Raw genomic sequence first — 23,124 nt, forward strand, 5'->3', positions numbered from 1 at the left:
TATATATATGTGTTTTTAAGATTTAGTTTTTGGGCTTAGTTTACACCCCTTATATATATATATATTTATATCTGTGCCTTTTGTGACCGAAGCCGAATACCTTATTCGGAAAGGCACGGATAATGGTTTCAAAAACAAATAATGGATAACGAATAATTCTGCCCTAATATTCGGCTGAGGCTGGAACACCCTGGTGTTTTTTATATATATAAAACCCCCTTTCTTATGTCTTTTAATTCAAAAACATTTAATACAATTATGCAAATGAAATTTTCATTTGAAAGCATTTTTTTTTTTTTTTTTTTTTTTTTTTTTTACCAATAGTTATTCCTTATTTTCCCTTCTACTTTCTCGTCCGTTCACTTTTTTTTTTTTTTTACAGTTATTTCAGTGAAAGACCATGGAATGTGAGGTACACACAGGGAATTCTGGGAATGTCAAATTACAGGATCTCACTGTTCAGTTCAATTCAATTCACATTTATTTGTATAGTGCTTTTCATAATATACACTGTAACTTCTACAATTATTTTCACTTCCAAAACTGTAGATTGAACAGTATTTACTGTAACATTATTGCTTACAATTTTACATCATATAAATAAGGGAAATTAACCATTAACCAGTTACCAGGTTTTTAATGTAGCGTTTTTAACAGTGTTTTACTGAAACACTTTTTTTTTAAAAGTCGCCCTTGACTGTGTCTTACAGTTTCTGACTACTCTAGTAAAAAAGTGATATACCTGTATTTAAAATACATTTATTTCTTACCAAGTACAGTTCAAATCTATTAACATATTTACTGACACACTGCTCGTGACTTACGGATATAAAAATTATAATTCAGCTTTATTTGGAGTACTGCTTAATGCACATTTCTTAATATTAAGTCTAAAATGTGTTTTAATGTCACTATTGATGAAGACTGTATGATCTTTGAATAATATCAGTCTTTAAATGCAAGATATTTAGAGTGTACCTGAAGTAGACTTGCAATAGCTCCACTTAAGCACAATCAAATATACTTCAGTATATCTTTAGTTGGACTTCAGCACTACTTCAGCATAATTAAAGTGCATGAAGGATGAAAATTAGTTTACAATTTAGCAGACTTTTAAGTATACCAGTTTAGTATTTTTATTAAGTCCATAAATAAATGTATTGTAGTATATAGCATGAAATAAATGTATTTCAGTCAGCTCCTGGTATCCCAGTATTACATCTGCTGGACTTTTTCGACTGCAGCACTGGAATGATAACATTCTCACAAGCAGCAGCCTCCAAACACAATAAACACTGAGAGAGGATTTGTTGGTGCAATCAAAAGTTCACATTCAGTGTTTCAAATAAGCGAGATTTAGCAACTATCTGCCAAGGTTTGATCAGGAGGTCTGGCTCCTCCTCAGCGGCAGGATGATCAGGCTTTAGCAGGATCTTGGAAGGAGTAGAGACTCAGAGTATCTGTGTTTTGTAGCATGTGCTTGTTCAGCTGCTCAAGCCGCTGTTGATTTGTTAGCTTGTCCTTGGCTTTTGAGCTTAGCGTGAGACCTGGTCACTGCCAATTACACAACATACACTTACTGGTTCTGAAGTGCAATGGTTCTCAGAATCAGGGCTATTATACTAAATTAACAGTGTTGGGAAGGTTACTTTGGGAATGTAATATTCAGATGTAACCCTCGTTTGTAATCGTTAACCTTTTCATAAGTAACTTTAATTTTAATTACATATTTTTTCTCAGTAACTTATATTTTTATATATTTATTTAGTAATTAAATTACGTTACTCCATCATGTTACTAGTTACTCCTCAACACTGTAAACTGATGGTTTTTTTGTTTTTGTTTTGTTTAGATGTTACCCTCCTTTGTAACTACATGTGAATTTAAGTTTTTATTTATTGTAAAAAATAAATGTGAGATAAAAATGGATTAAAATTAAAAGGAAAATATAAAATAAAAAAATGAAACTAAAAATATAAAATAAAAAATGAAAACTGCAGACATAACAAATAATTGCAAAAAAATTTTTTTTTTTAATATTTAAAAAATATATAACCATGTAAATATTAAATAATTAACCATGTTAAAAATTTAATTATATAATAAATAATATAAAAAAATATAAAAATGACAAAAAATAAAATACTAAAACATTAATATTAAAATGAAAACAGAAAATATAAAATATTTAAATATTAATAAAAACTGTAATGGGATCGGTAATGTTGTAAAAATAACAAAATTAAAGAAAAAAGTGGATTGGCTACGAGTTTCTTGACAGTATCTGTCAGTGTTCGGAGTAATTTTTCCCATGATTCTGTGTGTCTTCATAATATTCTGGCATCTGTTACTCAAGTTCATCCTATACAGTTTAAACAAATCACACTGCACATAAGAGATGCATGTTTATTAGATTTGTCTTCCACCTCAGATTTAATGTACAAGCTATACAATCAGATCCATTTCCAGCAACTCACTTTAGGCCTGTTACAAAGGTTCAATGTAAGTGACCCTGCCTTTGTTTGAGCAACAGTTGAGCTCACGGTTTACAGTTAACTAACAGAACAAGCATCTGACAACAGGGTTAATTGGACAGATGTATTAGAAAGCCAGAGTTTGGGCAACACGACTGCACACACAGGTGAAACATTCCTGACAGTAAAGACAGCGTGTTAATAATAAATTAAAGCCACTCAAGTAAGCAGAAGAGAAAAAGTGGCATGCTACAGTGATTGTAGAGTCACCGCTCCGCTCTCCAAAACCTCATACAACCCAAACCACTCGAAACATTAGACACAATGACTTCATTGAAAAAAAATACACATCCAGACTTCTAGCCGTAAACAAGTTATCGTCGAAACTAGAGGAAGCATTCATCCTTCCATCTGACAGCCCATAGCAGAAAAACAGTCAATTTTACAGTAAAATACTGGCAAGCCAGTTACTGTAACTGAATTATTTCAGAATACAGAAAAATACTGTATTTTTAATAATATAGTGATATCACATTGCAATTTTTGTGGTAAAATTACAGTATTACACTGGTAAATGCATTTGGTAAATGACCGTATTGCTAAAAAATACAGTATTTGTCTATATTCTGTAATTACAGTATATAACTTGTAATTAAATTACAGCATATAACTTGCCAAAAAGGCCGTCAGCAGTATCTGAGTGTAAATGATCCGGCTGTTTCTCCTGCAGTGTGTGTGCAGGTGCTGGCCTTTCTGTCGAGGGCCACGTGAAGGTTTTTATCTGGAGTCTGATTTCATCTCAAGCTAACAGAGCGAAGCAGAGCAGCTCAGAGGAACAGTCCTGAGCACCTGAAGGTGCACGCAAACACAGGCCTTTACTCGCCACTAAAGGCACTGGACAAAGCGTCATGCTGGACGAAGAGGTGCACTGTACACGCAGAAGAATAGAGGGATGTGAGGGAATAAGCGCTTCTCAGGGGAAAAAGAGACGCCAGGGTCTGTGCATTTAGGTGAAGCTCTCAAAGAAACACACTTTATAAATCTGAAATTTAGTCTCACTGTTCATGTTTTGTTTTTTTCTTTGGAAGTTGATTAATTTCTTCAGACAGACGTGTCGGCTTTGCCATTCCACTGGAAAGAGTGAGAGAGAGAGGCTGGCGTTTCCTTCGGCGGCGCGTCAGTCTGGCGTTTTCACGTTTGCAGAGCTCTCCGTGCTCAGTGTGTTTGGCATTTCTGGCGTCTGCAGGTACGACTACTCCTCTGGACACACGCTGCGATCTTTACAGCAGAAGTAGTGCACCACCACACCGTTAGGATACCTGGCAAAGGCACTTGATACGAAGACACAGAAATATAAATGTGAGCCTGGAGCACAAAAGCAGTCTTAAGTCTCTGGGGTATATTTGTAGCAATAGCCAACAATACATTGTATGAGTCAAAATTATTGATTTTTCTTTTATGCCTAAAATCATTAGGATATTAAGTAAAGATCATGTTCCATGAAGATATTTTGTAAATTTCCCTACTGTAAATATATCAAAACTTAATTTTTGATTTATAATATGCATTGCCAAGAATTAATTTGGACAACTTTAAAGATGATTTTCTCAATATTTTGATTTTTTTGCACCCTCAGATTCCAGATTTTCAAATAGTTGTATCTCAGCCAAATACTGTCTTATCCTAACAAACCATACATCAATGGAAAGATTATTTACTTATTTTCAAAAACAATTTGAAAAATTGACACTTATGACTGGTTTTGTGGTCCAGGGTCACGAATATGCATACAGTAAAGCCCTGAATCACAGTGAGCACTCACAGAGTGAAACTGCACACGTGTTCAGTGGCCTGTTTTTGGATGGGTCTTTCAGACTCGTTGTTTAATAAATGTGACCCTGGACCACGAAACAAGTCATAAGTGTACATTTTTTTACATCGAGATTTATACATAATCTGTAAGCTGAATAAATAAGCTTTCCATTGATGTATGGTTTGTTAATTGTCTGAGACACAACTATTTGAAAATCTGGAATCTGAGGGAGCAAAAAAAGAAAATCTAAATATTGAAAAAATGACCTTTAAAGTTGTTCAAATGAAGTTCTTAGCAATGCATATTACTAATCAAAAATTAAGTTTTGATATATTTGTGGTCGGAAATTTGCAAAATATCTTCATGGAACATGATCTTTACTTAATGTTCTAATTATTTTTGGCATAAAAGAAAAATCAATAATTTCGACCCAAACAATGTATTTTTGGCTATTGCTACAAATGAAGAGTTCAGATGCAAAAGTGCCATTTGAAATTTTCTTCTAAAATGATCATTTTTTTAGTCTACTATGATTATGTTCAGTTATTTCACTTTAATGGCAATGAAAAGAATCTATTCAAAAAAACAAAGTGCTGGACTTGTGCACGGTGTGTATAGGCGAATGCTTTAGGAAAAGAATTATTAGCCTGAAGCACACCTGTTTCCAATCTTCTTCTTGCACACTCTGCAGGTTTTCTCATCTGTGATGACACACTTCACCTGCTGGTGAAAGATACGCTCCTCCTGCACCTGCACACGGACAAAACACATTCAAACATTATTAAATTAAATGAAACATATGGAGAGTAATTCATTCAAATGAGTGATTTTTCGTATTCAACATTTAACAGCTTAGCAGTTTTGAAGTATTGCATCTTCTAGTAACAACTAGTGGTTTTTCATCAAGTAATTATGTAATCTGACAAAATGATGCAGTCACCAGTACCTTAAAAACACAGAATACAGCTTTAAAAGCAAGTGTTCACAAGTGAACATACCCGCAGGAACTCGGCCTGTAGCAGGCTCTTCAGGACCTGGTCAAAGCGCTTCCTCCCAGCCTTCTCCTCCAGCACACTCTCCAGAAACACCTGGATCTCTCGGATCTGTGTGTTGGCTGGCAGCAGGTTTATGGCTTATGAGAGACAGAGAGAAATGGCGTAAGATTCAACAAACATGGATTCTCTACGCGATTCGGAACTTACAAGATGACACTTCAAAGGAAAGAGGAACTAAATTCAACAGGAACATGAACAGCTTTTCAGTATTTCACTCTCAGCCAGCTGAGGAAAGGAAACTATCATGGTTTGGCAATAACGCCTTCGATTCCAGAATCAAATGTATATCTTCCTGTGTTCTAGCCCATGCAGATGTTGTTATGATGCTTTTCGGCATCAGAGGTTTCGTATGCGGATGCTGCGGTGTTCTGGGTGTGATATTGCTAGTGTTTGGTGGATGCTCACTTTGGTGGTGTTCAGCTTGCTGTGGTGGAGCTGAAGAACTCTCAGGGCGGCCTGGAGGTTCGGCTGTGGCTCACATAACTGCATCTTTATGGGCCCGAGGAAGTGCACGTCCGGAGGAGACAGATACATGCGCAGCAGGGACAGATACACCTACAGACACAGACACACAGCACCTCTGTTAACATTAGACAAGGAGAGTCATCACAGCTGATTGACAGTCGTTTTTACAAACCCTCAGACCTCAAGCCTCACACATTTGCGTAATAGTAACTAAAGTAATTATTAAAATATTGTAACATATTTTTTCTACTTTTTTATTTTATTTTACTAGCCTTTATGTTTCTCTCCAATGTTTTTCTTTTCTCTTCTTTTTTTTTTATAATATCATAATTTTTTTATAATGATATTTAATATCATTCATTCATGACCTACACTTGTTGTCTGTTGCCTTTCCAACCTGTTTGCTTCCAAACAACACAAGAGAGACAACTTTTTATTTAGTTAAGTGTGTGGGATGAAATCAACGTTTCTAGTGGCTTAATGATAGTATTAAGTATAAAAACTATAATACTGCATATTGGGGCAGATATTTGCCAGTCCTTATAATGTATAATTTCACAAGTAGATTAAATTTAAATAAATACAGTTTTAATGGATTTTTTTAATATTTTGAGAGAATGCAATCACTGATAATACTATATAAACACATATAAACAATAGACAATGATGTAACTGTTAAACTGTAAAAAGGTGAAATCATAATTTAAAACATTTAAAATGTAAAGCATATAATCAGTGTCAATAAATACTGTATGTACTGCACTGATGCAGTGACAATATGCAAGCTATTTCTGTATTTTCAGAAAAGCAGAACAAGTCCCACTAAATGCTTGCAGGACTGCTGCATTGTAAAAGATATACTAAGAGATACTATACAACAACTCACACTGTACAGTGAAAACAATTCAAATGAGACAGCACTCACATCTTTATTGCCGTTTGCTGATGGATCATAATGACCGTGGCAGTACCTGAGGAAGATCAGAACACAGTCTTAACACTACAGGAGAAAAGGCCAAAGGGTAAAAGTGATGGTGTTTAAAGCCAGCGTCCCTCTCATGGAACTGAAGGCTGATGGTGAAGTTAACATACACAATAATGCAGCCTAGGAGGAGCAACTTTTATAGTAGATTACAAAAGACAAGCATTTTTCTTTTTGAATAATGTGCACTGATGAATAAGGACAGGAAGGTGTAATAAAGGGTTAGATGGATCTGATGAGGAGGAACTTTTATAGTAGATTTTACTCATGGTGTTTAACCCGAGGCATCCTTGGTGTATATGACTTTCTTCTTTCAGAAAAATCCAATCAGAGTTATATTAAAAACTGCCCTGGCTATTCCAAGATCATTTCATTGCTTTGTTTTTGTTAGTCAGTAAGAAGTAAGTTAAATTGTGTGTCATTGCAGTGTTTCTGTTCATCAGTCCACAAGACGTCAAATAAACTGTGTGCATCAATAATAAAATGTTTCTTGCAAAACACATGGAGCAACTTTTTATAGTCGCTACAGGAGGCAAGCATTTTTCTTCCCCCCGAATAATGTGTGAGAATAGGGAAGGTGTGATAAAGGGTTAGTGCGCTAAAAAATGTAAAATTGGCCTTTGCGCACCCTTCGCATCTTGGTGTAATGACTTGGTTCTTTCTGAATCCAATCAGAGTTATTAAAAATCTGCCCTGGCTATTCCAAGCTCTTCAAAGTGGAGCTGTTCATCATTCCACAAGACGTCAAATAAAGTGCGCCCATATACAGAGCACGATAGATGAAGTGAGAGAAGTTTATTACGCAATATCGCGTTCACTTACAAAAAACACATGGATGCTACATCGCCGTTCGCACATTTGTGAATGGACCGCAATACCAGTCATAAGGGTCAATTTTATAGAAAATCATAGAAAATATAGCTCATTAGTAAAGAATCGTACAATATTTGTCTGAGATACAACTATTTGAAAATATAGCTCATAGAAAATCTGGAACCTGAGGGAGCAAAAAATCTAAATATTGAGAAAATCATCTTTATAGTTGTCCAGATGAAGTTCTTAGCATTGCATATTAATAATCAAAAATTAAGTTTTGATATATTTACAGTAGCAAATTTACAAAATATCTTCATGGAACATGATCTTTACTTAATATCCTAATGATTTTTGGCATAAAGGAAAAATCAATAATTTTGACCCATACAATGTATTTTTGGCTATTGCTACAAATATACCCCAGAGACTTAAGACTGCTTTTGTGCTCCAGGCTCACATTTTATTATGGATGGGCGCAGTTTATTTGACGTCTTGTGGACTGATGAACAGAAACACTGCAATGATAGAGCTTGGAATAGCCAGGACAGTTTTTAATATAACTCTGATTGGATTCGTCTGAAAGAAGAAAGTCATATACACCAAGGATGACTCGAGGGTGAGTAAAACACAGGCTAATTTTAATTTTTGGGTGAACTAACCCTTTAAACAGGGTCCACTTTAATTTCATGTTGTCTTTGTGATGCAGAAGAGGGCTAGGGGTCAGTGCAGAGCGGTACTCACTCTTCAGCCATACGCGTGTCTTTGAGAATGTGTACATAGATGAAAAGAGCCTGCTCATGTTTCCCCATACGACCCAGAAGAAGAGCCCTCTCCTCCAACAGACCTGAGAGAACCAGACAGAGGAGGGGAGGAAGCGGCACAAGAACAGCATTTGTCATGCACTTTTATTTCTAGATTTTCTATTGTATGCCCCTGACCTGTAGACTCACCATCAAACGGGAAATCACTGATGAGTCCCTCCGGCTCATAGCTGCTGGACACTTCCAGAAACGACAGAAGCTTGTTCCTGTACTCTCCCAGCTCTCCCGCCTCCTTTCCTGCAGCCACAGCTGGAACACCTGGACACAGTCAACACAGCGCGCTTGGCCTTTAATTCATCTAGACGGAAAGTCTTCATTTTAGACATGTTTATGGATACTTTGAGTCACAATTTTTTTTGTTGTAAAACCCTGTCTAGCCCACACCCACACTACTACCAATGTTTACACAAATTATGACTCTCTTTCAGTTGCATCATCATTTCCATCAGAAAGAACCATTGTGTTGCTAATAAAGGGCTTATTCACCACATATAGTACTAGTGAAGGGCACTGCTATAAGTATTACAAATTCTTTTTCAGTTTTTTGATGATTTAGATAGGATGAATTTCACTTCTGTTACTCGAGTAGATGTACTGTGCTCTGATAAAGCAGCTGCGTGTCTGACCTTCAGGCAGTGAGCTGAGGTACACTTTCATGAGGCCTTGCACCTTCTCCAGGTAGAGCTGGATCAGAACATTGTGGAACTCAGGCTGTGTCTCGTCCCACAGGTGAATGATGTGCTCCAGGTACGGGATGGCCAGCTCCTTGAAGCCCTCCTTCAGGAAGTTCAACACCTTATCCCTGGGCAGAGTCTCCACCTCCGTCAGGTCCTCGGTGAAGATCTGAAATCAGAAAAGAAATAAATCAAACTCAAGCTTTTCAAAATGACCACAGAGTACAAATAAATACAAGCTGATCATGTTTATCTCGCCTTCAGTCCATCTTCTGAACAAATCTTCAGAACCCACGGCGAAAACTCAAAAATGATGTCCAGGTTCTCCACACCTGAACAGAAATAGATTTGGATTTTATAAATGGCTTTTAACGTTCAGAAGTGTTAAATGGAGATGAGAGTGCCACACTCTTATTGGAATTTGATTTTAATTAGATTCAAGAACACATAATATCATCATTATTATATTTTACATTAAAAAAGTGAAATCACAAAACTTAATTATTAATTACAAAATTTTAATTTTTATTTTTTTATATTTTTAAAAGTTTTATGCTTTTTGATGATTTTAGAGCTTTTCTTTTGTTCATAAGCGTTTTTCATCACAAGCATGAGAAGATGATTGGTGCATGTTGCATTCAACAATTTACTTTAATGCGAATGTAATTGATAGTTTCTGATGCAAAGATGAGCTCATGCGGAGCAGCATTTGTTGAGACACAGCAGCACTCCTGTGTAAATGAACACAGTGCCACGCTTCACTCTCAAACAACTATTTAACAGCAGCACTCCTGTGTAAATGAACACAGTGCCACGCTTCACTCTCAAACAACTATAAGCTATCCTTAAATGAAAACAATCCGCAAAGTTTTAATCAAAAAAGTGCATGATAAATTAAGATATTGTCTCTCAAAAGAGAGAGTCGGTTCTGAATCGACTTAACGAGTCGTTATATTTTCAAATCTTTTGCCTGTTACGGGTATACGTCACTGGGTAACACATTTGCATAATCCCCGCCTACCCGCAAAACATGAACAGAGTCTGACCTGCCCACAGACACTTCCACTAGTTAGTGTTTTTATCATGTTTAAGAAGACGCGGTGTTCAAGGATACCACAGAAATACAATTCGAGCCTTTTGTTGTGTGCATGTCATTTTATCAAGGACTGTTTCTCTAATCTTGGCTTTTATCTTCGTTGGCTTCTAATCTTCTTAATTTGGACTAACAAGCTCTTCGAACCACAACCTGTAAGTAGTACGATTGATACATTGTCTACATTTTCAACTGAGTGCTCAAAAAAATATGTGATATATGTGTACCTAGTGCAGCTTTATGTTTCCAGGTGAAGCACGATATTATTGTCTTACTGAAGTAGTTCTGATAATTCGCTGTGATGATACTATTTTTTGATGATGTGTCGATTATTGTAGACTGATGTTGTTCTAATTACTTTGTTTAATAATAAAGAATGTAGGTAGCACACAGACTTTATAATAATTGTGAAACTGCTATTTATTGTGCTGCACCGGCAGTTATAGGGTTAATGCGGGAGAGTCGCGCGTCGAGTCGAGTTAGGCTGCTGAGCCTGTGATACAACTGTTCTGTGTTCTGATTAAAAGTTAAGACCAAGCGTCTTTTGTCTGTCGTTCTTCAAACATTACAGTAGACATCATTTTGTTTTACAAAATGTATTGTTTCATCAGTTAGTCACGTTAGCACTCGGCTAACGTATCCACCTAGTGTTCAAGTTTAGTAGTTAAACTTTAGCTGTGGGCAAGATTTGCTTGCATTTGTATTTTATGTAAAATTATTCTAAGAATGGATTGGAGCACTATATTGTTTTATGTAAAGGTGCTTTGTCAATGGTAGCACTGGCTAACTGGCTCAATGACTCCTCTCTGTGTCAACCAGCTGACCAATCAGAGCAGAGTAGGCTTATGGAAGGGAGGGGTTTGCTTCGAACTTGCTTGGAATGAATCGTTTCCTAATCATTGGCAAATGACTCTAATATTAAATGTATATTCTGAGAAAAGCATGTTTTCTGACCCTGGAGCAAAAAACCTGTTGCAGGGCACTCCAACACAATATTAGGACACTTTAAAATACCATATGACCTGCTCTTTAATATTTGCACTAAGCCATATCACGATTTCGGTTTTATGTGGTAGAATCAAGCAGCTCTAATCTCCAAAATTGTGAAATGTTGCAGCTGCGGAGGTCATGTGGGACTGTGAACATGTTTAAGACTCTGGCTCACTTCTCGACTTTCAGACAGAAGAGAGCATCCAAACACTGTAAGGAGGAATACTAAGCTTCAATGTGCACAATCCTAACTACAGCACTTAACTTGTTTGTTCACTAAGTAGTACATGTGCAGTAAATGAGTGTTATCTTACCGAGTCTCTGAAGATACTGTACAGTCCTCTCATGCCCCTTCAGAGGAGAGTTGGCTTTGGTGGACTGATCCAGCAGAACCTGCAGAGCTGGACAATCACACTTCTGTAAGTCTACTGAACTGAATGAGGCAGACCACACAGCAAAATGCATCACGGCAAAATGTTAATGCATTTTTAGATGAGTTCTGAACTGTGTGAAAGACTGGTGATGTAAAATCATAATCTGACAATAAATAGTCAACATATCCACTCTATTACAGAACATACAGCGCAATACAGCATCTGATGTATGCACAAATCAATCCGTTTGTACAGACGTCCTCAATAAAACAAGTTGTTTTACTAAAAAAGACCTAATACTGTGTTATTTCACAAGCATTCATAAGCTTTTCAAATGCATGTTAAAAACTGGATTTGTAACTGACACTTCAATCACTCGACGACAGAAACACCGTTACTAATAAACCAAGAGAAAACAACTGTCAGTGCTGGCATACACACAGGAATCTGTGTATATTCATGAAAGTGATGTTTATATAAATAAGTTTGCTTGGCTGCAGTGAGAGTTTACTAGGCAGTATGGATCCACACGGCCTGCTCCTCATCATCTCTTCTGTAACGCATGGCATCAACAAAACAGCTCAGGACTTGATTAGAGCATCTCTGTAAACAAGAGCACTTCTGAGCCCTCTAAATTCATATTTGGATGCTTGAGGACACCCACAGAGATTACGCTCCTAATGGAGATTACTGGAGGACACACAAACATTCATATGACAATCGAGATGTACGTTCTTCTCAGTAAGCGCAAGCTGAGAACATTGAGCGCACCTTTCTGATGAAGGCCTTTTTTCTCATAGAGGATGATGAGTTCGCTGTATTTGTGGGCTTTCTTCAGCACGTACTCGCTCTCCTCGATGTGACAGTGGTTGTTCTCTAGCCGCAGGAGAGGCGACACTAAGGCTACATTGGTCTGTGGATAAAAAAAAAAGATATACAGTACAGACCAAAAGTTTGGAAACATTACTATTTTTAATGTTATTGAAAGAAGTCTCTTCTGCTCATCAAGCCTGCATTTATTTGATCAAAAATACAGAAAAAAAACAGTAATATTGTGATATATTATTACAACTTAAAATAATAGTTTTCTATTTGAATATACTTTAAAAAAATAATTTATTCCTGTGATGCAAAGCTGAATTTTCAGCATCATTACTCCAGCCTTCAGTGTCACATGTAACATCCAGTCTATCACATGATCATTTTTTTAGAAATCATTCTAATATTCTGATTTATTGTGAGTGTTGGAAACAGTTCTGCTGTCTAATATATTTGATGAATAAAAGGTTAAAAAGAACTGCATTTATTTAAAAAAAAAAAAAAAAAATTCTAATAATATATATTCTAATAATATATTTTCTTTACTATCACTTTTTATCAATTTAACACATCCTTGCTGAATAAAAGTATTGATTTTATTTATTTATTTATTTTTTTACTTTTTATTCATCAACGTATCCTAAAAAAGTATCACATGTTCTGAAAAAATATTAAGCAGCAGAACTGTTTCCAACTTTGATAATGAATCATCATATTAGAATGATTTCTAAAGGATCATGTGATAATGATCCTAAAAATTCAGCTTTGCATCACAGAAATAAATGATAATTTAAAGTATAATAAATTTAAAAACAATTATTTTAAATTGTTATAATATATCACAATATTACATTTTTTCTGTATTTTTGATCAAATAAATGCAGGCTTGATGAGCAGAAGAAACTTCTTTCAAAAACATTAAAAATAGTAATGTTTCCAAACTTTTGACCTGTACTGTATGTATATATATATATATATTCTTAGAACCACACTGAATCCTTCACAGTGAGTTGAGATAAACTGGTTATAGTGATCTGCCATCATCAGTCTTCACTGTATTTTTAATTTCATTTTGAATCAACAATAGTTGTTAATCAAGGCTCCATGTCTGTGCACATGCTGTCAGCACTTTGCAGAACAGAGCTACCGAGAACAATCTGGAGCCTTACGTGGAGGTAACATTTCAGCAGAGTGGTGTCGATGATCTGAAGGAGCTTCTTGCGGCTCTTGATGGTGGGGGTCCCCTCCATGAGAGGCGAGGTGGCGAAGGGGTCCGGGTCATTCAGCTGCTTCACTAAATGACTGCGTTTCTATCACATAAGATGCAGGGAAAACTGTAACAAGATGTAAAAACGTTTAGAAACACTCCGTATGAAACGGATGAATCGTGAATACCTGTGCCAGGTAGTCTATGAGCGCCAGGTGGGCTTTCTCCAGCTCGGCTCCAGACAGCGTGGGCAGAGGGTTGGGGTAGTGCAGCTGTTTGCGGTAGTCAGAGGGCAGCAGGTCTGGATACAGTCCAATAACATGAGTGGGGTCTATATAAGAGAAGAGCAGACCCTGAAGTCAGTGGGGGTTTTGTCTGCGCTGAACAGGCTCAGGATATTTTCACATTTTTCTACCATATATAACATATCAGTGTTACCAACTTGTGATTTATTTATTTTTTATTTTTTTTTTAAATCTTTTATTTTAAAAATGAGTTTTGCTAACAAGTGTCTAAATGGGACTATAGTGCTTGTGGAACAGATAAACTTTTTCCCATTATTTTAATTTTAGTTTTAGTATAACATTATAATACCATTCATATATATATATATATATATATATATATATATATATATATATATATATATATATATATATGTATTATAATTTAAAGAAGAAACCAATCCGATGTATAGTTGACATTTGAGGCTTAATACTATAGAAAAACACTAACAGTTTTTCAGTTAGAGTGTTTTCAGCTTGTTTATTTTCATATAAAAATACGGCATGCGGTTGCATCAAACAATGGTATAAACATCATTCAATGTAAATTGTGATAATCGTAATTAATAATCGCAATTACTTGTGAATTAGGCTTCAAAATTCACAAAAGTTGTGCTCCTTTGTGAAGACTATCACATGTAAGGATCATACATTTTTATTGCTCATGACACAAACTCATTTTAGAAGCCAGTACAAAAAGATCCTATAGGGTTTTTGTTGAAGGAACAGGGTTGGCCTACAAAAATGCGTCATCACTGCAGAACTCTTTAATCTCTTTCCTGGCCAAATGGCACTCTCTAGTGGACTAAATTAACAACTCCGCCCCAGACAACAAGACCACAGACCATCAGTTATATAGTGCACACAAAAATGAAAAGCACTTTCCAAAACTCCAGTCTGGTTGGTTGCTATGTAAACCAGTTGGTTGCCCACCAGAAAGTTTCCCCCCAAAAAAGGTGTTAATTTAAGATTGAAGTATTTTAATTGCACATTCCATCAATTTGCAGTTTTAACATCAAATAATAAGCTATTTAAATAAAACTTGTGATGCATATTTGTCAATCATACATAAAGAAAAAGGTAAGATTTTTGCACTCAAAAATCATGACAGTTTATTATTAGCTATATAAATCTATTTGATTTTCTTTAATCATATTTTCAAAATGCATTCATTCAAACTGCTTAGAATTAATTTAGTTAAATAGTATGCACGTGTTTAAAATATGGCTAGCTGTGGAACGAGCAATACCTAAAAATGTTTAAATGTATGAGATTGAAATAAATTGGATTTATTGATGAAAAACTGAATATTTTAAAGCAAATCTTACATTTTATCTTAAAGCTGTGTAATCCAGACATACAGAAATTTTATATGCATTCCAAATACATAAATATGAAATTGATGTCTTTATTTTTATTTTATTTAATTTTTAGTGCAATGCATCACACACTGGACACGTCTTTCTTTGTATGCTACTCTATCCTCATCTGTGGTGCAGCATCACTGCTGTATGAACTCACCTGTGCCTAACTTAGAAAACACCTGCATGGAGTCGTCAAAGCGCTTCTGACAGAACAAGTTGAAGGCAAACAGGTTCTGAATGTGATGGATCTGTTGTCTCTTGTCTGCATCTGAATCATCCTTCATTTTCTGAGGAAAGCAAGACAAAAACAAGCTCAGCATATGACACCACTGTGTACTCTGCATTCAGCATTTACTGGATGTGGAAAAGTTTCTCACTGCTAGCTGAAGCGCCAGTTCAAACTGCTTGTCCTGTAGCAGCTGTCGTATCTGGCTGGCTATAGAGATGGGCACCAGACGCCAAACGAAGTGATTGCTCGCGACGTACACAACATTTGATCTGGGAAATTACAGAGGGAAAGAAAGAACAGCGTCAGCTCACCTTTCACAGCAATTTAATGAAAACATGCCTTAAACATTAGAGCTACATTTTTATTTTTTCTGTGGAGCACAAAAGAAGACATTGCTTTTTTTGTCCATACAACGAAGATAGTGAGGTTAAGTCTAGTTATCTTCTTTTGCGTCCTGCAGAAGAAATGCATACAGGTTTGGAACGACTCGATGACGAGCAAATAACTTTAATAAAGATAATCTTCTCAAATAGGATGCATCAGTGGATTGCAGGTAAATATCTGCTTCAGTGAACACAAGCGGGAACTGATTCAGACTTTTCTGCTAAACTGTCTGACCAACCCATGAAAAAACAGACAGGTCTCACCCAGCGGAGGTGATGAAGCGCGGTCTCTGCAGCTCTATGCTCTGCACCAGCAGTCTGGGCTCAAGGGTGCGGATCTCCACATAGCGTGGCAGCACTGCGATGATGTACGGTGGCTGGTGCTCTAATGAAAGACATGTGAAAACAGACTCAGAAATGACTTGAAAAATCAGTAGAATGGATTTAAGAATGGTAAAATGTGTTCGACCGTACCATACTCTCTAATCGCTAGCTGAAAGTACAATAAATGAGAGGAAATGTTTAAAAAGCAGCCATGCAAAGAGCAGAGGATTTGATGAATCTGGCATGTCGGGTGTTCTTAAGTCTGTGGGGTTTTCTCTTGAGCTCTGCAGGCACAGATTCTGTTTTGGCCTGGTCAGAAATCAATATTAAACAGCTCTTTCAAATTCATTGTGATGCCTCGATTTGTTTGCATCATGACTCAGAAAAGATTTGTGAATGTTTTCGGAATGTTTTAATAAAAATATTTCTATTACACACAAGTAACTTTACATCATGATGACAATATATGCCACGACATGGTTATTTTTTGCTGGAAACGAGGCTGTTAGACACCAAAATGTTACATACCAGAGAAATTCCACAATTCTCCAAACTAATTTTGATACCAAATATTTTCTTTTCAGTTATTAAAAAATAATGACGTTCCAATTATTTGCGTATTTTTGCTATTATTATTATTATTATTATTAAGTTTAACAGGTGAAAGAAATTACATTATGTTAGGTGTGTTTTCAATGTTTTTGCTGTGCTGTGTACCGTAAGCTTGTGGATATCCGATCATACAGTATAAGACAATGAAAGTAATATTAGATGAGATTTAGAATATTTTTATTTGATTAGGTTGCCAAAAGTTAATTTATTTATTATAACACAAATGTGACCCTGAAGCACAAAAACCAGTCTTAAGTCTCTGGAGTATATTTGTAGCAATAGCCAAAAATACACTGTATGGGTCAAAATTATAGATTTTTCTTTTATGCCAAAAATCATTAGGATATTAAGTAAAGATCATGTTCCATGAAGATATTTTGTAAATGTCCTACCGTAAATATATCAAAACTTTATTTTTGATTAGTAATATGCATTGCTAAAAACTTTAATTGAACAACTTTAAAGATGATTTTCTCAATATTTAGATTTTTTTGCACCTTCAGATTCCAGATTTTCAAATAGTTGTACCTCGACCAAATATTGTCCTCCTAACAAACCATACATCAATGAAAAGCTTGTTTGTTCAGCTTTCAGATGATTTCAGATTTCGGAAATTTGGTTTTGTGGTCCACGGTCACAAATGTGAATTACAAACTAAAAATAGGCATGTTTATTTTCAAGCTGGTAACTGCACACCTGTATCTTTGTTCATCTGACAAGTGGTTCAGTGACTGAACTCGTGATCAGACGTGTTTGGTAAGTTGCTAATGAGTACCTGAGAAACACGTTTGTTAAGACTGACATCATACATACCCATTGCGACAGGAATGTCGGTCCAGTTAAGGGCACATTTCTGAGTGCAGACGCCTTCTTCGTTCAAAACAACCGTGAGGTCATCCTGACCCACCGCGACCTTCCCATCAGCCAGCGGGGCCACCAGTGGTTCCAGCTGTTTCCCTGTGGGGAAGAGTTCCTTGACTGAGCCACGTCCGTCCATCTGAAGAGAAAAGTCACATGATTAACCCCCCCCCACCAAAAAAAACATGTGTATAAAAATCCACACTGTGACACAGTTAGCAGCAGAATGTGAGAGAAAATATCATGATTGTGATACAGTTAGAAGAAGAATTTTGTATAAAAATCCACATTGTGGAGCAGCAAGCTTTCATAAACAAAATGGTTTATGGTTTCACTTGCCCTATTGGGCCGCTGTTGTACTGTTGCTGGCGAACACAGACATTCTTCTGACAACCCGGATCAGATAGTAGTCTCGTTTGAAACCCACACATATGGAGTTCTCACACCAAGCCATGGACTTGGGAACGTCTGGAGCGGTGAAATCCCCCTGCAATAGTGACCGAACACGATTTAGACTAACATTACGGTTTACCAGCAACATTTCATTTCTGTGTTTCCAAGCCCAAGACCTGTAATTCATGGAAATCTCTGTCCTTCCAGTAATACAGCTGAATTTTCCTCTTGACTGCAACACACATGCGCAGTTTGGCCTCGCCTGAGCTGGACTGCTGGAGAAAGAGAGAGAGAGAGAAATAAGAAATCAGACGTGATCGCTGGATCAAAGCATTAACGAACAACTTGCCGTAGTGCTTCTTTCACCTACCTGCAGGTCACAGGCAAACAGAGTGGCTCCTCTGGCTTTGGATATAACAGTTATCTGCTGGAACGTGAGCAGGTCGTGAACGTGGATGTTATTTTCTGAAACAAAAGAAGGCAATGATACAGCTGACACTGAAACTACACAGTTCCTTAAGATGCTTTACACTTGCACCACATCGATCTGATCTAGGATACAAGTTCCTCAAATGCAAGCCACAAACGAAGCGATATGACAACACATCATATGACAATGGCTTCTTTTACACGCACCCTCATAATGTGATTATATTGCAATATCACGATTAACAATTACCTCATGTAAACCCAACACTTTGATCAAATTCATGCGTTTGAGCTAAAAATAGGGGGAAATGATGCGGCATATGCCAATTTTAATCACAATAAGCATGCATGTAAACACCTCTAGTCACATCTATACCACTCTGACTTCATCAACGTCCCTAAAGAAATGTGTTTTGCATTTAATTAAAGTTGATTAAAACAGTGGCCAGTAACACAGCTACTGCATGCGAGGTCATCATTTGTGCTGTGCACTGGGGTATGTGAATAATGGCGGTAAAAATATGCGAATAATCAAAAATGTGTGTGTGTCATGCAAACGTTTCACTGTGATTCATTCCTTTTCATTATTGGAAATAACCCCATTATTGGTGCGCGTGTAAACTGAAAGGAGCCGAGCAGTCACTGACGAAACTAATCTGGAAAACATACTTACCCAACAAACTAACCAAAATCTTGTACTGTGACACCACAAACAGCTGAGAGGAAATAGAAAGGCAAATATTAGAATAGGTTTTATTTTAAAAATAGTTCACCACAGTCATTCTGTCATTATTATTCCACCCTCATGACGTACGCTGCCATTCTTCCACGTAAATAAAAAAAAAAAATAATAATTATAATTATATTTTTGAAGAACCTTCATGCATTTGCCCCCAAAATGAGTTTTAAATGACCATAGATATCAAACTCAAGAAAGGACCAAAGCTTAGCACACCATAGTCTTTTGAAATCATGTGATAGAAACAGGTGGGAAACAGGCATATAATTAAATATTATTCATGGATGACATAACGGAGCAACATAAAGGTGTGTAAATAATGACAAAACTTGGGTGAACTAATCCTTCTCGCTCTGTGCATACCTGCTGAATCTTCTTTGAGAAGTTCTTATTGGATTTCTCTAATGTAACTTCAAACCTGTTTGTACCTGTAAATAACAGACATACGTCACTTCAACGTAAAAATAAACTCCACAAATGTCTGAAGCTATAAGCACGGGTGCAAACCGAAGCTATGCACCTGCATCTTTCTTGATCCCGTACAGAAGGAGATGGCCCGGTTTGGTCCCCACAAGGAGCCAATCATCTGCAAACACAGTACGATTGTCACACATCAGAGACACACGGCGACGTTTTAAAAATGAGTTCATGCAACTAGTTCTGTAGTACAAGCAAAATTAAGAGCGACAGCTCGAGTGGTCCAGAAATTCTAAAATTGCTGGACCATTTTATTTATACCTCAATGCATCGTTTTTTGTGTAATTTTATTCATGCATTTCATTATTTTGATTTAGTGTGAGTGTGTCTTGGGGCAAAGGGTACATGTATGTGAACATACAGCAATATTTAGCACATTTAAATCTCACGCAATGACTTCTCAAAGTTTCACTTTAGATCCACTGGACAACTTGAGATGAACTGACCCAAGAGACCTTTAGACGGCTCTAATAATCACACACCCTCAATACACACCTGTACAAACCAACCTCATAACCTCACAAATGTGGAATTAACCCTCGGTTTAACTGAGCTTTCACTTCCCTTATACTTATTTGATTGATTGTTTTTTATATATGTATGTTAATTAAGAATGTGTGTGAAATTGTTTGTTGGCTGATTAATTAATAAAACATCTGTTGCTCTTCAGAATAGTGTTCTTTTCTCCAGCTATGACTCAAAACCTGGTGATCTGAGCACACAGCTGTTCTGGACATCACAGGCCTGTTTCCAAGTCAGCTGACCAGCTTCTGTTTTTGTTGATAGGCAGCTCAGCTCATCGGGTTTTGATGCATAACCAGAAAAAGATATTTGATCAACAATTATTCAACTGTTCGATCGCAACTCAGAAGGTTTTGAGATACAGTCACTATCAACGAATGAAAAGGTGTTCGCAGTGATGCTCCACAGGAGTGTTAAACATGTAATGTGCACGTGAGCTGTGGGAGGGTGAGGGAGGAGTTTCTCCAGGTGGGTGTAAAGTCTGTCTGGAGGGGTAGTTTCTCCAGGATAGGGACTGGCTCGTATGCGTCATGCATACTGGAGCTCTTATGGTCGACCAAACACACGAACACAAATAACCCTAAATGCTAAGATAGACACTGTACAATCTGCTGGCAGCTGATAGAACAAACAGAATAAAACAAAGACGTCTTTGTTAACCAGCTCGACTCTCGTCAGATGTCCCAGAATTGTCCCACTCCATCCTTCATGAGTCCGAAACTAAGTGCGGAAACACTGAAACTCTTGTGTTGTGTTTTCGGCTAGTATGCAGCGTTCATATTTTGCCCTTTAATCTCGCTAGAACACAGATCCTCGCTGCTCAGAATCCAGATGGATTTCATCCCATAGTCCTGCACTATGCTGTGGTTTTATTTCGGGTTTTGCTGTCCGTTGTTTCGAGCTGATATCCGCCAGGATTCAGTGTTTTGACAGCTAGCAAAAGAGCTGTCTGTGCTGCGGGAACTTCCTGGAGCCGTGACGAGCACGTGACTGCGAAGAGCTCACGAGAGTTCCATTAAAAACAGCACACGTGATCGCGCACATGACGGACATTCCACACATAAATCCTTTACACACTGTAGGCTACCTTTAGTAAAGTCTGGCCCTAAATGTTCTTTAGACGCTCATATTTTTGATAACACTAACTTATTAGTTGACCAAAGTCTTTTCAATAATACCATGTCAAACAAATACGTTCGTTCAATTATTAATAGAGCTCAGATTTCTTTACCTGCTGCTTGTGTGAATTTTTGAATAACAAAGCCCTTAGGTTTTTTAGGTTGTTAAGAATTTTTGGATTTTTTGATTATTTGTTGTTTTTTTTTTTTTATCTATTAAAGTTGTTGAAGTCTCTATTAAAATTATCCATAACTGCTACCGGGTAAATTATAAATAATAATTTAATTTAATAATAGTATTTCCCCCAGTTGCTCCTTTTGTCTTCAGTCTGAAGAAACAATCAATCATTTATTTTGTTATTGTAAAGTATTCTAGGTTGACATTTCCAATTTTGTAAAAAAAAAAAAAAAAAATATTTCCAACTTCTGTTTATGTTTTGTTTCTGTATTTTGTTATTTTTTTTTAGAACCTTTTTTTTTTTTTTTTTTACTCATTTTACATCTAAATGTACATTTTTCAAAGAAATTAATTTTGTGCTAAATTTCTTTAAGAAACTTTGACATTAATTGCATTTAAATGATGTACATTTTCAAAGAAAACTTTTGATGTGTATATTGTACATTTTCAAAGAAAACTTTTGATGTGTATATAAACTCTTTAAGAAACTCTGATAATTTGATTGAGGTTAGAAACTCTGAAAGTACATGGTGTGTGTTGTGTTTGGGCTTGCCATTTCAAGACCTTTCTGCTGTTTTCGGTATGTAGTATAGTTTTGGGGTTTTGTATGATCTATTTTTTGTTTATACTACCCAAGAAATTAATACCCTAAATATTGGACTCAACAAGAATTACCAGAAAGAACAAATTCTTGAACACTTGCATGAAAGGCTTCATTTCCTCAGAGATACTCTTATCAAACAACAGATGCAAGTTTACAAGATAAAAGAGTATTATAGGGACAGAAGTGTGAATATTTGATGCGAGTATCTTTTCTCGTGACTTACCAAGGATCACGTTCTCTGTTTTTAGACTTGAAAAAAGGAAATCCTTTGGGGTTTGTGATGATTGTGTTAACGTGTGTGTGTGTTCTGTTTGGAGAACTAGCAGCATAAAATGCTTGAAAGAGTGAAGTGACAGGCTGTGTAGAGATTCATTTGAGATGGTGTGTAGTGTCTCATTCATGATGTTCACTGTGCAGAGCAGAAGTCTTCAGCCCTGTTGACGCCTGGTATTAATGTGCTTTGGTCGATCGGATCACAAGCAGATGGGGGACACACATTTACATTCACACCTTCTGTACACTTTTGACCACTTCTGTCCTGATTTCTGTTGAGAGGAGGGCTACACCAGTGGATGGAAACAAGTGACTGTCTTTATGAGTGAATCATTGAATCATTCAGTCAACCAATTCCTTCAAAACACTGATTCATTCAGGAACGAAATGACCATCTTTATGAGTGAAATGAATCATTGAACCCTTCCGTCAACAGATTAATTAAACCATGGTTTTATTTAGGAATGAATCAAGTGACTGGTTGCTTCCAAAAATGGATACTCTCTGAATAAGTACTTCTTTTGATAAAAATTGTGTATTACTTATGCATACTTCTATGTAGACATACCACTGTTTTTACATACTGTTTTTTTTTTTTTTTTTTTTTTTTTGCCCACTATATAGTAACAAAGCTAGCATATTTGAATGCAACCACTGTATTTATGAGTGAATCATTGAAACATTTAGTCAAACAATTATTAAAAATATTGATTCAATCAGAAAAGAAACAACCGGCATTATTAGTGAATAACTG

General features: G+C 36.4%; 1 protein-coding gene across 2 annotated transcripts; it reads right to left on the reverse strand.

Annotated features, from left to right (window-relative positions):
• Window positions 1-2,392: 2,392 nt before the first annotated feature.
• vps39 (VPS39 subunit of HOPS complex) lies at window positions 2,393-21,195 on the reverse strand. 2 transcript variants are annotated; one of them, XM_042742905.1, is made up of 24 exons: window positions 20,662-21,195; window positions 19,719-19,785; window positions 19,562-19,626; window positions 19,133-19,175; window positions 18,401-18,495; window positions 18,207-18,305; window positions 18,032-18,124; window positions 17,593-17,776; window positions 16,108-16,228; window positions 15,609-15,729; window positions 15,389-15,518; window positions 13,772-13,914; window positions 13,546-13,686; window positions 12,329-12,470; window positions 11,498-11,584; window positions 9,359-9,432; window positions 9,053-9,269; window positions 8,556-8,684; window positions 8,347-8,449; window positions 6,733-6,778; window positions 5,748-5,897; window positions 5,286-5,420; window positions 4,946-5,037; window positions 2,393-3,805 (listed from the first exon to the last, which is right to left on the reverse strand). In XM_042742905.1, the coding sequence occupies exons 1-24, from the start codon at window positions 20,731-20,733 to the stop codon at window positions 3,727-3,729; spliced, it is 2,628 nt and encodes an 875-aa protein (XP_042598839.1). In that variant the 5' UTR covers window positions 20,734-21,195; the 3' UTR covers window positions 2,393-3,726. The 2 variants fall into 2 exon arrangements, with proteins under 2 accessions (XP_042598839.1, XP_042598838.1); XM_042742904.1 differs by lacking the exon at window positions 20,662-21,195 and having other exon boundaries at window positions 18,207-18,302; window positions 19,719-19,886.
• Between the last annotated feature and the right edge of the window lie 1,929 nt (window positions 21,196-23,124).

The sequence above is a fragment of the Cyprinus carpio genome, chromosome B17 (genome assembly GCF_018340385.1).
Source record: "Cyprinus carpio isolate SPL01 chromosome B17, ASM1834038v1, whole genome shotgun sequence".
Taxonomy (NCBI): Eukaryota; Metazoa; Chordata; class Actinopteri; order Cypriniformes; family Cyprinidae; genus Cyprinus; species Cyprinus carpio.